Here is a 15,948-nt window from a genome sequence, read left to right as displayed (position 1 = left end):
TATTGTGTTTACTATAAGCCAAGTTCCGTTACATTTAAGTAAGTTTGAGAGGGATAAAAGTTAAGGTTACTCGGAGCAAGCTGAAATCTCGTCTACACTCGCCGCCATCTTCCAGCGCCCTCGAATGTTACGACTTTGTTGGCTAGCGAGCTACTGAGGTGGCTGCAGTTGTTGAAGAAGAGTTCCGTCCACTAGATTATACGTCACACTAGAAACGTCGCCTGAAAGACACATATCGCCATCTTCTGTCTGGAGGGAGGAAACGCAGTTGAGGAGGGAAAACGAATTTCTTCTTCATTGAATTATAATATTATAAAGCAGTTTAGGGAAACGTTTTCTTTATCTCCATTAAGTAAGAATATTATATCAACACGTACAAAGAGCAACAAGTGTTGTTTGATTAGTTCAGATTTTATAATGATAATTTAAAACAAACTCTACATCTACTCCACATCTGTATTTCTGATTCAGTCAAATAACTAGATATCAAAATAAGCACCTAGTTATTGATACCCTTGATAAAGATGAGCAAAAATTACTGTATAAAATAAATAAATAAACTTTACCCACTACCAGGATATTTTAGCCCAAAACCTGGTTACATCTCTGCTAGGAGGCTGAAACTTGGCCATAAGTGGATCTTCCAGCAAGACACATCAACATCCACAAAGAAATTGTTAATTAGGCACAAAATCAACATTTTCAATGGCCATCTCAGTCTTCGGACTCATAAAACATTTCAGTGTCATTATCCTCCCAAGGGGAGGGTGCTGGAGTATTGAAAACATGGGTGGCAATAATTCAGAACCCTACCCTTTGAGAATTACATGTTAAACTAAATCTCTTTTTCTGAGCAATTGTATTAGTATAAAATAATATAGGACTAGGTATAGGACTAGATCTATTCTGCTCCTACATGGTGTAACAATATATCATGTAGATGTATATAATGAACAGACTAGGTCTATACTGCTCCTACATGGTGTAACAATACATCATGTAGATGTATATAATGAACAGACTAGGTCTATACTGCTCCTACACGGTGTAACAATACATCATGTAGATGTATATAATGAACAGACTAGGTCTATACTGCTCCTACACGGTGTAACAATACATCATGTAGATGTATATAATGAACAGACTAGGTCTATACTGCTCCTACACGGTGTAACAATACATCATGTAGATGTATATAATGAACAGACTAGGTCTATACTGCTCCTACACGGTGTAACAATACATCATGTAGATGTATATAATGAACAGACTAGGTCTATACTGCTCCTACATGGTGTAACAATACATCATGTGGGGCTTTAAGGCGATGCTGATGGTGTGACGTATAATCTAGTGGACGGAACGCTTCTTTCAACAGCAGCAACAATTATTCAGACACCTCGGTAGCTTGCTAGACAAAATAGCCGAACCAATAAAGCTCTTTAGACGCTTTTGTGTATATTATCCACTGTGTTTTAAACCCACTTCTGTCGTCTAGTTAGTTATCAGATTTTATTCCATATTTACGGTGTTGTTTTTATTAGTCAGCTAGCTGGCTGGTTAAGTTAGCATTAGCCAAGCTAGCTAACATCCCCGACCATGAGCTCACTAAACTACTCTCCTCCTGCTAAAGAAGAGGTCTGCTGGACGGAGAAAGAGGGACTGTGGCTGAACGTTGTCGTGAAAGAGGAGAAGGAAGAGGAGGATGTCACAATACAAAAACAAGTAGAGGGTGAGGCAGTTACAGTGAAAGAAGAAGAGAAAGACGTTTCAGTTAAACAAGAGGAAGACGCGTTCAGAGTGAAGGAGGAGGAGGATGCTGTTTTGGGGGTGAAAGAGGAGGAGGGGGAGATGACTGTCACATTGGAAGAAGACGAGGATGAAGAGGAGGAAACAGGATATCTGGGCCCGGTTGACAAAAGGCATGTTAAGGCATCCAATGGTTCTAACGATGAACAGGCCCTGATTAACACTAGTAAGTACTGTCTTAAAAACAGAGGCACAAACTCTTGCCGTTTTTTAACTAATGTGTGGTGTTAAAGGGGAAATATGCAATAGCTACATCCATATTTAGACTTTTCAAATGATTCATTTATAGCCATTGATTCTTGAAGAATATAACACATGCCTCATGAGCTTAGTTCAACTGTTGATCCCCATCAGAACCCCAAATAAGCTTTTTTTACTCCAATGTTTAGAAACAATGTAAATCAACACTGTTCGCCTCTACATTGTTAAAACTATAATGTTGATATCATGGATGGTCAGTCCTTGCATCCATAGGTCTGTCTATGAATTTGAGAGTAGTTACATTTCTCCAGCCTCATCATCATCTTATAACCAAACTAGTGGTGGAATGACAGCTTTGTTATTGTATGAACTACAGATTGGTTGATAGATGTGCAGCTATTTTATACGGGTAACCTAGGATTTAAATAGCAAAAAATTGTCAGCCCTGAGACTTGGTTTGGTAAACAGCTGAGGAATGGGGGCTGGACAAATGTAACCACTCTCACATTCAGCCTTCCCTGTAGCTCAGTTGGTAGAGCATGGTGTTTGCAACACCAGGGTTGTGGGTTCGATTCCCACGGGGGGCCAGCACAGAAAAAAAATGTATGAAATGTATGCATTCACTACTGTAAGTCGCTCTGGATAAGAGCGTCTGCTAAATTACTAAAATGTAAAATGTAATTCATAAAGAAAGCTATTGTATCAATCGTAACCCAACACCTAGTGACCTCGTCAAGAAGTTCAGACATCTTGGCATAACAGTTAAAAGGTGTTGACTTGTCAGTTGCTGAACCCAGGTTTGAGTTCAGCTCAGGACTACCCCCTGAATTGACTACACTATGAATACAAGCACTGGACATCCATAAGGTCAAAATGATAGTTTTAACCATATGTCAAGGCTATATAGTGCTTGTTTACAAATAGTGGTGTTATACGAGCTTATGTTCTGGTTTCTGATGGGGTAATACAGTTGAAACATTTGAGGCATTTATAAGTTATATTCTTCAAGAAGCAATGGTTGTATAGTAAATGGGTCTTTCTATAACTGCCAGTGTAGATTTCCTGTGAGGGTCAAATTGTTAGAGCTGTTGATAAGTCATTAGCTGTGTTAGAATACTCATACTAACCGTACTATTTGTGATGTTAATTTAGTATATAGTGTTGTCGTGTCTTTGGGGGTACCATTAAACTGAAGATATGTTTATCAATTAGCTCCCTGTAATTATTATCACGCGATTAAACTGATTAATCGTTTAATTGTAATTAACTAGGAGATCGGGACACCAAGGAGAATATTCAGATTACAAAGCTATAATTTTCCTAATATAACTTTCCTGTACTATAATATTATATTCTATTATAGTATAGGCCGATTATCTTCTGGTTTAAATGGTGTATTTTACCTTTAGTCCAGTCTCATTCCAAACGTCGTAAATTGTTGTATCTGCACGAACCCAGTCTTTACTAAAAGCATCCATACATCAATTGTCTTAAAATCATTTATTTACTACACTAAGTGATTAACAGAAGACATACAAACAGTAATTATCGTCACAAAGGATTGGTAGCGTAATGTGCCCTAGTGGTCTAAAACAGGCATGGCTGGTCTGTTAGACAATGGGTCATAAACGGTCAGCTGAGAATGCACACCTACAGAGTTCATTAATATTAACAATTGAAGGCTCACTCATTCGGGAACAATTGCAATCAATATATTTTTACGCTCAGTGTTGCGTTCTGATGGAGAGTTTTGTCCGCGTTCTCTCTCTCTCTCTCTCTCTCGGTTAGAATGGATCTTTCAGAGCGACATTCATTAATGTCGTCATAGAATGGTTGTTTCGTTGGTCTTCGCATTCAATGATATAATTTACTTAGCTGCAGACTAATAATTAATATCAAAGACTTGTTCTTATTCTGTCGGTATCAATAGTCTAAAAGTTAACCACGTGGTATGGTTCACTTTCAGTAGAGGAATTGGATGGTAAAACCTATAGGCCACGGAGTGTAGGCCTGGTCTGGGGAAATGTAAATCAAGGGGGTGTTTTATAGTGCCCATCGAACAGGCTTGTCAAATGACGCCTGGTCCTGTATGTGTCCCTGGGGCGTGCCTATGACTGAGCTAGACTTGGTTACAGAAATACAATTCTATCACATTACATCAGTACAATAGCATCTCAATGTATTATAAAAGCTTTATCCTTATTAATACATTCTATACACCCATTATGATGCGAGTCTCAAGCTGAGGCTATTATATAAACAGTTTTATGGTAATATGGCTATATTGTCTCTTCTGAGTATCACAAAATTGTACCAAGCGGATCAGTTCGTAGCTGGATTCTTCACCAATCTTCCATACCTTCTCCAGAACACAAAATGTCGCTTCTATGAGTTGGAAGAATTTCCTTTGTCTCTCTATGGGCCATGTGGCCAGAGACTCTCCTGGAATTTTAGAGTTTTTACAACCCTTTACACACAGGGTGGATTGGGGGGAAGGTAGGTTGGGTGGTGGTGCAAAAGGGAGGGGGTCAACTGTCCTCCCTGTACCAAAAGAGGCCAACGTCATGACAGTGTGCTTATTGGTCATAGTATGATGTAGTTAGTATGCCAAAAGTTCCCGGATGTCGTACTAAATTCACCAAAATATGACGTAAACACGCAGTACGTTAGGGCCCATAATGCAATTCTTCAGGAAATGGGCGTGGCTTCACATTGTTTTCAGATTGGAAGAAAATGGCGGAAAATATTCAGCCGAAGTCCAACCAGAGCCGATACAAATTCATTGTTTTAACTAATTATGACAAATGTTAATAAAATGTAATAAAGTAATTACTTTTCAAATAAGTTACTTTAAACGTTATTTTGGCTGACAATTTGTTAGCATGTTATTACAGCAGTAGGTACCGGTATGTTATCTAGCTACCTAACGTTAGTTGGCTACTTATACATCAAACTTGCCAGTATATGAACTATATTCTATCTAACTAACTACCCAACGTTTATTGACTTGATTATTCCCGTCATTCTTAGCTAAATGGTATAGTCGTTGTTTTTTCTCAATGGACATTCGGGTGCTTTCATAAATTCACTCTGACTATCTACTCTGATTTCAGAGCACTCTCGTCTGAGTACCAGAGAGCAGAATAATGAATTTACTAGCGCTCAACACCCGTTCAATATGTCCAGGTGTCAGTAAACGTAGGCAACAAAAAACATAATTTCAATTTTTTTCAGCAGCACAGTTAGTCACCCTGGATAACATGAAAACTGCCTAACCAGCTCTGCTAGGGCGAGTAAAATGGTCAGAGTCTCATTTGTGTCTGGAAGTAGCTAGCAAGCTAAGGTCAGAACGGTCAAATCAACCCAACTCCTCAGCTGGAGCGGCCAGTGGCTCCGAGAGTGAAACGGGCTGAATTTACAAACAGACAATCTGACAACGGTCTGAATTTATGAAGCACTCTGGTATTCAAGATTGAATTTAAAAACACACCTGAAGTCGTAAAATGTCTAACTTGTAATGTGTTATGCTAACTAGCTAGCAAGAGGTTGCATAGCAACAGTATAAACTTCCGGTAGACAGGAGAAGAGCCTCAACTGAAAGGAAACGGTTCGGTTACAGTTTACTACAATTATCTAATAGTATGTAGTATATACTCATTAAGTATGTAGTTACAGTATACTACAATTAAGTAATAGTATATACTCATTAAGTATGTAGTTACAGTATACTACAATTAACTAATAGTATGTAGTATATACTCATTAAGTATGTAGTTACAGTATACTACAATTAACTAATAGTATGTAGTATATACTCATTAAGTATGTAGTTACAGTATACTACAATTAACTAATAGTATGTAGTATATACTCATTAAGTATGTAGTTACAGTATACTACAATTAACTAATAGTATGTAGTATATACTCATTAAATATGTAGTTACAGTATACTACAATTAACTAATAGTATGTAGTATATACTCATTAAGTATGTAGTTACAGTATACTACAATGAACTAATAGTATGTAGTATATACTCATTAAGTATGTAGTTACAGTATACTACAATTAACTAATACATTAAATGAACTAATAGTATATACTCATTAAGTATGTAGTTACAGTATACTACAATTAACTAATACATTAAATGAACTAATAGTATATACTCATTAAGTATGTTGTTACAGTATACTAAAATGAAACCTATGAAATGAAAACCTCTCCTAAACAGGTGTTCTACTCTGCTAGCCAGCACCTGTCCTAAACAGGTGTTCTTCTCTGCTAGCCAGCACCTCTCCTAAACAGGTGTTCTACTCTGCTAGCCAGCACCTCTCCTAAACAGGTGTTCTACTCTGAAGGAGAGAAACAAGGTACAACACCTGTTTGGCCCCACCCCTTCCTGGGTCGGTGAAGAGCGGTATTAAATTTAAGGAATACATCTGAGCCTTACACTCATCACCTGTGGAAGGCGGGGCTTCCTTCGAGGCACGGATTTAATAGTATGTTGTACCTAGTTTCCCTCCTTCAGGGAACAGTAGTTATAGTCATAATGTTACGCTTGTCATATGATGAACTTCAACTTAAATACTGGATCTTGCTATCGGACAGTTTGTTGTATTCAGATCTCTGAAATGCACTCTAACTAAGTAACATTTAGTATCTCCTTATGTTACGCTGGGAAACAGTTTTCATGGGCACAGAAATCTTAAATCATTTCAGAGTTTGCTAAATCCAATGGTTCTAACCAAGAGTCACCTTAACTTTATTGACAACACCCAAATGGATACTGTCATTAACACGGTTCTTCAATAATTACACATAATACTGTAGCTGTTTAGTTAGTCACATGTTCAACTATCATCAGCTGATCCAGGAAATCATTTTCTGAATTCCAATTGAATGACAAACATCACGACATGGGTATATTTGTTGTTAGGTGAAGTTATGGATCCTACAGTAGGTCTATGTTGTTGTTAGGTGAAGTTGTGGATCCTACAGTAGGTCTATGTTATTGTTAGGTGACGTTATGGGTCCTACAGTAGGTCTATGTTATTGTTAGGTGAAGTTATTGGCCAATTTGGCAAACACTTACTGTACAAACCCTCATTGTCAGGCTGATGGAAAAGCTAGCCAAAGAATATTTTACTGATTGAAATGTTTAAGTATAAAGCAGTTGATTTGCGATAATAACACAAACATTATATTAAGCAGAACATTCAAACGAGCCTTACAATTATAATCCAAAGTAGTGTGAAATGCACTCATAAGCAACCTGGAAATGGAGGCTGTTATTATCCCCTGAGTTTTCCCCGTTCACATTAATTTTTTGCTCCTGGCAGATATACTACATCCATAACTAGTGGTTTCCTCATTACCAGATATACTACATCCATAACTAGTGGTTTCCTCATTACCAGATATACTACATCCATAACTAGTGGTTTCCTCATTACCAGATATACTACATCCATAACAAGTGGTTTCCTCATTACCAGATATACTACATCCATAACTAGTGGTTTCCTCATTACCAGATATACTACATCCATAACTAGCGGTTTCCTCATTACCAGATATACTACATCCATAACTAGTGGTTTCCTCATTACCAGATATACTACATCCATAACTAGCGGTTTCCTCATTACCAGATATACTACATCCATAACTAGTGGTTTCCTCATTACCAGATATACTACATCCATAACTAGCGGTTTCCTCATTACCAGATATACTACATCCATAACTAGTGGTTTCCTCATTACCAGATATACTACATCCATAACTAGTGGTTTCCTCATTAGCAGATATAGTACATCCATAACTAGTGGTTTCCTCATTACCAGATATACTACATCCATAACTAGTATATACTACATCCATAACTAGTGGTTTCCTCATTACCAGATATACTACATCCATAACTAGTGGTTTCCTCATTACCAGATATACTACATCCATAACTAGTGGTTTCCTCATTACCAGATATACTACATCCATAACTAGTGGTTTCCTCATTACCAGATATACTACATCCATAACTAGTGGTTTCCTCATTACCAGATATACTACATCCATAACTAGTGGTTTCCTCATTACCAGATATACTACATCCATAACAAGTGGTTTCCTCATTACCAGATATACTACATCCATAACAAGTGGTTTCCTCATTACCAGATATACTACATCCATAACTAGTGGTTTCCTCATTACCAGATATACTACATCCATAACTAGCGGTTTCCTCATTACCAGATATACTACATCCATAACTAGTGGTTTCCTCATTACCAGATATACTACATCCATAACTAGTGGTTTCCTCATTAGCAGATATAGTACATCCATAACTAGTGGTTTCCTCATTACCAGATATACTACATCCATAACTAGTGGTTTCCTCATTAGCAGATATAGTACATCCATAACTAGTGGTTTCCTCATTACCAGATATACTACATCCATAACTAGTGGTTTCCTCATTAGCAGATATAGTACATCCATAACTAGTGGTTTCCTCATTACCAGATATACTACATCCATAACTAGTGGTTTCCTCATTAGCAGATATAGTACATCCATAACTAGTGGTTTCCTCATTACCAGATATACTACATCCATAACTAGTGGTTTCCTCATTACCAGATATACTACATCCATAACTAGTGGTTTCCTCATTACCAGATATACTACATCCATAACAAGTGGTTTCCTCATTACCAGATATACTACATCCATAACAAGTGGTTTCCTCATTACCAGATATACTACATCCATAACTAGTGGTTTCCTCATTACCAGATATACTACATCCATAACTAGCGGTTTCCTCATTACCAGATATACTACATCCATAACTAGTGGTTTCCTCATTACCAGATATACTACATCCATAACTAGTGGTTTCCTCATTAGCAGATATAGTACATCCATAACTAGTGGTTTCCTCATTACCAGATATACTACATCCATAACTAGTGGTTTCCTCATTAGCAGATATAGTACATCCATAACTAGTGGTTTCCTCATTACCAGATATACTACATCCATAACTAGTGGTTTCCTCATTAGCAGATATAGTACATCCATAACTAGTGGTTTCCTCATTACCAGATATACTACATCCATAACTAGTGGTTTCCTCATTAGCAGGGAGGAGTTTCTACAACCAAATTGCCCTCGTGCCGCAATTTTTGCAAACACAGAAAGGGGCTTATATTGGAGACCAAAAGTCGTCTTGCACACTGCTTAGAGTTTCAACAACTTTAATAACTTATTTCTAGCCTACAATCATCGATGTTACTACTGAAATTTGACTATTCTTGCTCATTTTAAGACAAATAATTTTACATTCATTGCAGCCAATTGTTGTACAACATCATGGCTATGCTGTTGCCATCACCTTTTACAGTGGATTTCCGCTGTTGTGGGCCTTTAACCATCTGTCTGACTTGTTGTTCACACAGGAGAGAGACGGGACTATCGTGGATCCTCTGGGAAGCCTCAACAACCTCATGATGCTGACGAGGCAGAGAAGAGTCGCTCCAGATCAGAACACCTCAAGAAACACCAGCAGAGATCCACAGGGAAGAGAACTCACTGCTGCTCTGACAGTGGGAAGAGATTCACCTCCTCAGCAGGCATTACAATTCATCAGAGAATCCACACAGGAGAGAAAGCTTATATCTGTGATCAATGTGGGAAGAGATTCACTTCCTCATCAGGCATTAGAATTCATCAGAGAATCCACACAGGAGAGAAATCTTTTAGCTGTACTCAGTGTGGGATGAGTTTTACTCAGTCAACCAGCCTGTCGTCACACCAGAGAACACACACAGGAGAAAAATCTTATAGCTGTGATCAATGTGGGAAGAGTTTTACTACATCTAGCTATCTGATTGTACACCAGAGAACACACACAGGAGAGAAACCTTATAGCTGTGGTCAATGTGGGAAGAGTTTTGGTCAATCTAGCTATCTGACAGTGCACCAGAGAATACACACAGGAGAGAAACCCTACAGCTGTGATCAATGTGGGAAGAGTTTTACTGATTCTAGCAATCTGACTCTACACCAGAGAACACACACAGGAGAGAAACCTTATAGCTGTGGTCAATGTGGGAAGAGTTTTGGTCAATCTAGCGATCTTACAGTGCACCAGAGAATACACACAGGAGAGAAACCCTATAGCTGTGATCAATGTGGGAAGAGTTTTACTGCATCTAGCAATCTGACTCTACACCAGAGAACACACACAGGAGAGAAACCCTATACCTGTGATCAATGTAGGAAGAGTTTTGGTCAATCTAGCGATCTGACAGTGCACCAAAGAACACACACAGGAGAGAAGCCTTATAGCTGTGATCAATGTGGGAAGAGTTTTGTTCGATCTGGGCAGCTGACTCGACACCAGATAACACACACAGGAGAGAAATATCATAGCTATGACTAGAGATAATCTGATAAAAGTACATACATGAAGGAGATGTTTCATGATATCAATGAATTAATGTCACAATGTAGAATGTTTTAACATTGTAGAAGGAGTATTTTAATGATGTCACAATGTAGAACCTTAAAAGTTTGCCCCCTGTTCTATTGATTTACAATGACCCGATCAAGATCCACACAGAAATGGTTCTGTGACAACAAAATCTCCAGTCGCATCTCAGTCGCCGGACCTCAATCCAATCGAAAACCTGAGTGGAAGAGGGCAGTTGATAAGCGCTAACCCGGGAATGTGAAGGATCTTGAAAGGATCTGCAAAGAAGAATGGTCCAAAATCCCTCCAAATGTGTTCCTTAACCTTGTCAAACATTACAGGAAAAGACTATGCTGTTATCTTTGCCGGAGGTGGTTGCACTAAGTACTAAATGAGGAGTGCCAATAATTATGAAACCTTGATTTTGGTTAAATGTATTTTGTATTAAATAATTGAATGATTTTGGTTGGTTCCATTGAAACATTAATAAAGTACAATATTTCTCACATGTTGGTATTTTGAGTTTCTCTATAATTATATTGTTTATAGTTTTTTAACCTGTTTAGGATAGGGGGCAGTATTTTCACGGCCGGATAAAAAACTTACACGATTTAATCTGGTTATTACTCCTGCCCAGAAACTAGAATATGCATATAATTGGTGTCTGTGAGTATAACAGAACTCACATGGCAGGCCAAAACCTGAGAAGATTGCATACAGGAAGTGCCCTCTCTGACCATTTCTTGGCCTTCTATAGCCTCTTTATCGAAAACAGAGGATCTCTGCTGTAACGTGACATTTTCTAAGGCTCCTATAGGATCTCAGAAGGCGCCAGAACGGGGAATGATGACTCTGCAGTCCCTGGCTGAAAAACAGTAACGCATTTGGATAGTGGTCGATCTGAGAACAATGAAACGGGTGCGCGCGTGCACAAGAAGAGTGCATTTTACATTTTCAGTCCTTGAACGAAAACGACGTCTCCCGGTCGGAATATTATCGCTATTTTACGAGAAAAATCGCATAATAAGTGATTTTAAACAGCGTTTGACATGCTTCGAAGTACGGTAATGGAATATTTTGAATTTTTTGGTCACGATATGTGCCGGCACGTCACCCTTCGGATAGTGTCTTGAACGCAAGAACAAAACGCCGCTATTTGGATATAACTATGGATTATTTGGAACCAAAACAACATTGGGTGTAAAGTAGAATTCCTGGGAGTGCATTCTGATGAAGAACAGCAAAGGTAATCCAATTGTTCTTATAGTAAATCTGAGTTTGGTGAGTGCCAAACTTGGTGGGTGTCAAAATAGCTAGCCATGATGGCGAGCTATCTACTCAGAATATTGCAAAATGTGCTTTCACCGAAAAGCTATTTTAAAATCGGACACCTCGATTGCACAAAGGAGTTCTGTATCTATAATTCTTAAAATAATTGTTATGTTTTTTGTGAACATTTATCGTGAGTAATTTAGTAAATTCACCGGAAGTTTGCGGTGGGTATGCTAGTTCTGAACGTCACATGCTAATATAAAAAGCTGTTTTTTGATATAAATATGAACTTGATTGAACAAAACATGCATGTATTGTATAACATAATGTCCTAGGAGTGTCATCTGATGAAGATCATCAAAGGTTAGTGCTGCATTTAGCTGTGGTTTGGTTTTTGTGACATGTTAGCTTGAAAAATGGGTGTGTGATTATTTCTGGCTGGGTACTCTCCTGACATAATCAAATGTTTTGCTTTCGTTGTAAAGCCTTTTTGAAATCGGACAATTTGGTTAGATAAAGGAGAGTCTTGTCTTTAAAATGGTGTAAAATAGTCATATGTTTGAAAAATTGAAGTTTTGGGATTTCTGAGGTGTTTGTAATTCGCGCCACGCCCTATCATTGGATATTGGAGCGGTGTTCCATTAGCAGAACATCTAGATGTAAGAGGTTTAAGTATCGTTTGTGCATTGCCAGTCAGGGGTGCCAGTAATTTTGGAGCCCACTGTATATATATATATATATATATATATATATATATATATATATATAAATGTGACTTCTGTCATCTGATCACTCCAAGCTGCATTAGGTCTGGATGCACAAAAGTCACAATGTGCTGCATTAGGTTTAGATCTGCCAGGATGGGCATTGTGTTCGGAATTTGAGTCTGGCCACTGAATATGCATCAGCAATGTAAGGAGATGGGGTGAATGAGTGTGGAAAAGAACATTTGACACAAATTACCTTCATAATATCAAAGAACAAATGCATGTGCCTGAGGGGAAATGAACTTTCATACAGCCAAAAGGGGTGAGAAAATACACCAATATCAGTGGATAATTTTCACTAATGTAAATAAACATAGCTGACGTGATGAACCACTAAGGGGACATAAATATTTACCATCTAAACCATGTGTGACCTCTCACCTCTCTGGCTGTAGAAGTGTTCTTCCTAACCAGTCCCTCAACAGCTCTCTGACTGAGCTCCACCCTCACTGGGTCTTCAGGGGAGAGGAAGGCTGAGGAGGGATGGAAGGATGAATGGATCAGTCAGTCAATAAAGTGTAAAGCTCCTGTCTATGCTGTCTGAAAAAAATCACAATTTTAGTAGTTCATTAAAGTAAATAAGGCTTTATGACTGCTGAATAACAACTATCAATCACTTAGATCATGTATTTTCAGGTAGAGATACATCCTTGGGACGTCCCTAGCCCGTTGAAGTTGACATTTAAAGTGGTTAAGGTTAGGGGTTAAGGTTAGGGTTTAGGGAAGAGATGTCCCAAGGATCCCAGAAATGATTGACCATTGTGCATTCTTCTCTCTTTTACATAGCAGGTGTAAAATAAACAGACAAGACAAGGAGGCACGCATCGGATTATGGCCATTGTGGTTAATTACATTTTATGCGCTAAACTATGTATAATATTGGCCTGTTGGAAACTACAACTCTACTACATCACACAGTTCAGTCTGGGTCTGATTTATCTCTGTGCAATTTTGTGAGGGAAGAATCTATGTTAACCCCTTTAAGTTGATATGACTTCGAATGTGTTGAAGGATCTCTTTAAGGTTGAGAAGTTTATGTGTATGTTTGTGTGGGTGTGCAACCACACACCCTCTGGGCAGACAGGCCAAAGGCGCTTGGCCCAATCCAGGGAACCGTTGATCTACTTCAGAGGAACTGTGTCTAGAGTGATTTCCTGTTGTTTTGACAACTCACTAGAAAACTAGAATAAATAGCTGTTGCTACAGAACGAGATGACCAATTCACAGTTAGTCTGTCTCGTTCTCCACACACATACACATACCAAGATCACGTGTTTTCTATATGAACAAGATAGTTTGACTATATAAGGCTTCTGAACTCCTTGTGTCATCGAGCTCTCAGCCTTCCACCTCAGAGTGTAGGGCTGACCAGCTACATTATTGCAATTCTTATAAAGGTTGATTGTTTGAAGAAATGACAAAGTCTCTCCTGATTGGTTAGAATTTCCACCACAATGTGCAATAGGGCTTTTCAATACCAACAATGATAGACCAGACTCATAGAACAGACTGGATGACTGACTGCCCAGTTCAACATCAGTTCACCGTCTCACCTCATACTGTATTGGAGCAGCAGCTGACTGCCCAGTTCAACATCAGTTCACCGTCTCACCTCATACTGTATTGGAGCAGCAGCTGACTGCCCGGTTCAACATCAGTTCACCGTCTCACCTCATACTGTATTGGAGCAGCAGCAGCTGACTTGATCGTTGATGCTAATCATCATGTTTGAATCTGAGAGTAAATAGAGCCGACTACAACTCTAAAAATGAAGGGTTCAACTGGAGTTGTTCTCAGATCCCCTAAGAACCGTAGGGTTCTTGGTCAATGAAAAACAGCCCCAAAAGGTTCTTGTTAGAAGGTGGGTTCATCGAGGAACCTCCGTTGTTGCTGGACTTCTTCCAGGAACTTCGCAATTACAACTGAAAATTATGGTGACAGTTAAAAAGGTTAAGTTGGGTTGATGTTTGGCTCTGAATATGTCTCGAAATCATTTATTATAATAATATAACATACTAATAATGAATAACGAAGACAATGATGGTTTTCTGTGAATATCTTCCATAACGTTACTATAGTTAATTAACGTAAATATTAGAAAGCCGGGTTTGACCGTCGGCGTTGTATGAGCTACCGTACAGTACCGTTAGCTAGCTAGCTAACGTTATGTCCTAACTAGACACAACTAGGTTTGGATTATTTCCTCAACTATATTCTTTCCCATATATTGTATATCGTTTCCATAAAGCCAACATGGCTTTACACTCATTAATGTAAGTTTCCAATCTAGAGCAGTTCTCACTTTTGTGATAATGAACTAGCTAACGTTAGCTTAGTTAACTAACTAACTAACTAACTAACTAACTAGGACGGTGACCTGTCCAGACGAGATGTTACAACGAACTGAATCGTCAATGGAGGTCTTCCTCTTTATATAGCCTGCTACAGCATGCAATACTATTAACTCACAAGGGGGCATAACGTTACATGTACAATACCCATTTTGGAAACGTTACATGTACAATACTATCCCATTTTGGAAACGTTACATGTACAATACTATCCCATTTTGGAAACGTTACATGTACAATACTATCCCATTTTGGAAACGTTTCATGTACAATACTATCCCATTTTGGAAACGTTACATGTACAATACTATCCCATTTTGGAAACGTTACATTTACAATACTATCCCATTTTGGAAACGTTACATGTACAATACTATCCCATTTTGAAACGTTACATGTACAATACTATCCCATTTTGGAAACGTTACATGTCCGCCCCCTTGTGGAGGGAAATTAATATCTTAGATAGCTGTAGATGGGATTCACTCCTCTCATACTGGGAAGAACCCTAAAGTGGACACACTCCAGTTTCTGAGACAATAAGCGTTTTATAGTTTCATCCAACTGCCCAGACTTTGTAGACTGTTTAATAATGCTTAAACCTCATCTTTATCAAATTACCCATTAAAGATACCAACTCAAAACCTACGTTAGTCTACATATGGGTTGTTTAAATTGTATCTAATTATATTCCCAGTATTACTTCATCAAATCTCTAGTAATCGATTATACACACATATAATTCATCATATTTTCATATATTCACAGAATCCATATAAAACGTAAGAAATTCTCAGGTACTCACAACAACCATTCCATTTGCTTTATCAAGGACTCTCCATAGCTACGAAGCAGCTCTCCAAACATACTCCCAGCAGAACAAAAAATAAACTTTTGTTTCCCGGACAATGACCATGGGATCCTCAACGGTTCTCTAACCTCCCAGAGACCACGGCAAAATCAAGCCTCCCAGGAACTATAGACCTTCTGCTGCTTTCTAAAATATCATCCCGCTTATTATCCACATTTCAATCATCTGATGAAGCATATTTCTA

At 38.3% G+C, this 15,948-nt stretch overlaps 1 protein-coding gene across 1 annotated transcript; it reads left to right on the top strand.

The window, feature by feature from the left end:
• Positions 1–1,367: 1,367 nt before the first annotated feature.
• LOC106610832 (uncharacterized) lies at positions 1,368–11,009 on the top strand. The gene is made up of 2 exons (XM_045711980.2): positions 1,368–1,978; positions 9,488–11,009. Exons 1-2 carry the CDS (start codon positions 1,603–1,605, stop codon positions 10,471–10,473), a joined length of 1,362 nt encoding a protein of 453 aa, XP_045567936.2. The 5' UTR covers positions 1,368–1,602; the 3' UTR covers positions 10,474–11,009.
• Positions 11,010–15,948: the final 4,939 nt, after the last annotated feature.

The sequence above is a fragment of the Salmo salar genome, chromosome 02 (assembly GCF_965601325.2).
Source record: "Salmo salar chromosome 02, fSalSal1, whole genome shotgun sequence".
NCBI classification, from domain to species: Eukaryota; Metazoa; Chordata; class Actinopteri; order Salmoniformes; family Salmonidae; genus Salmo; species Salmo salar.
The sequence above is the reverse complement of the archived record's forward strand: the minus strand, read 5'-3'. Positions and strand labels throughout refer to the sequence as shown.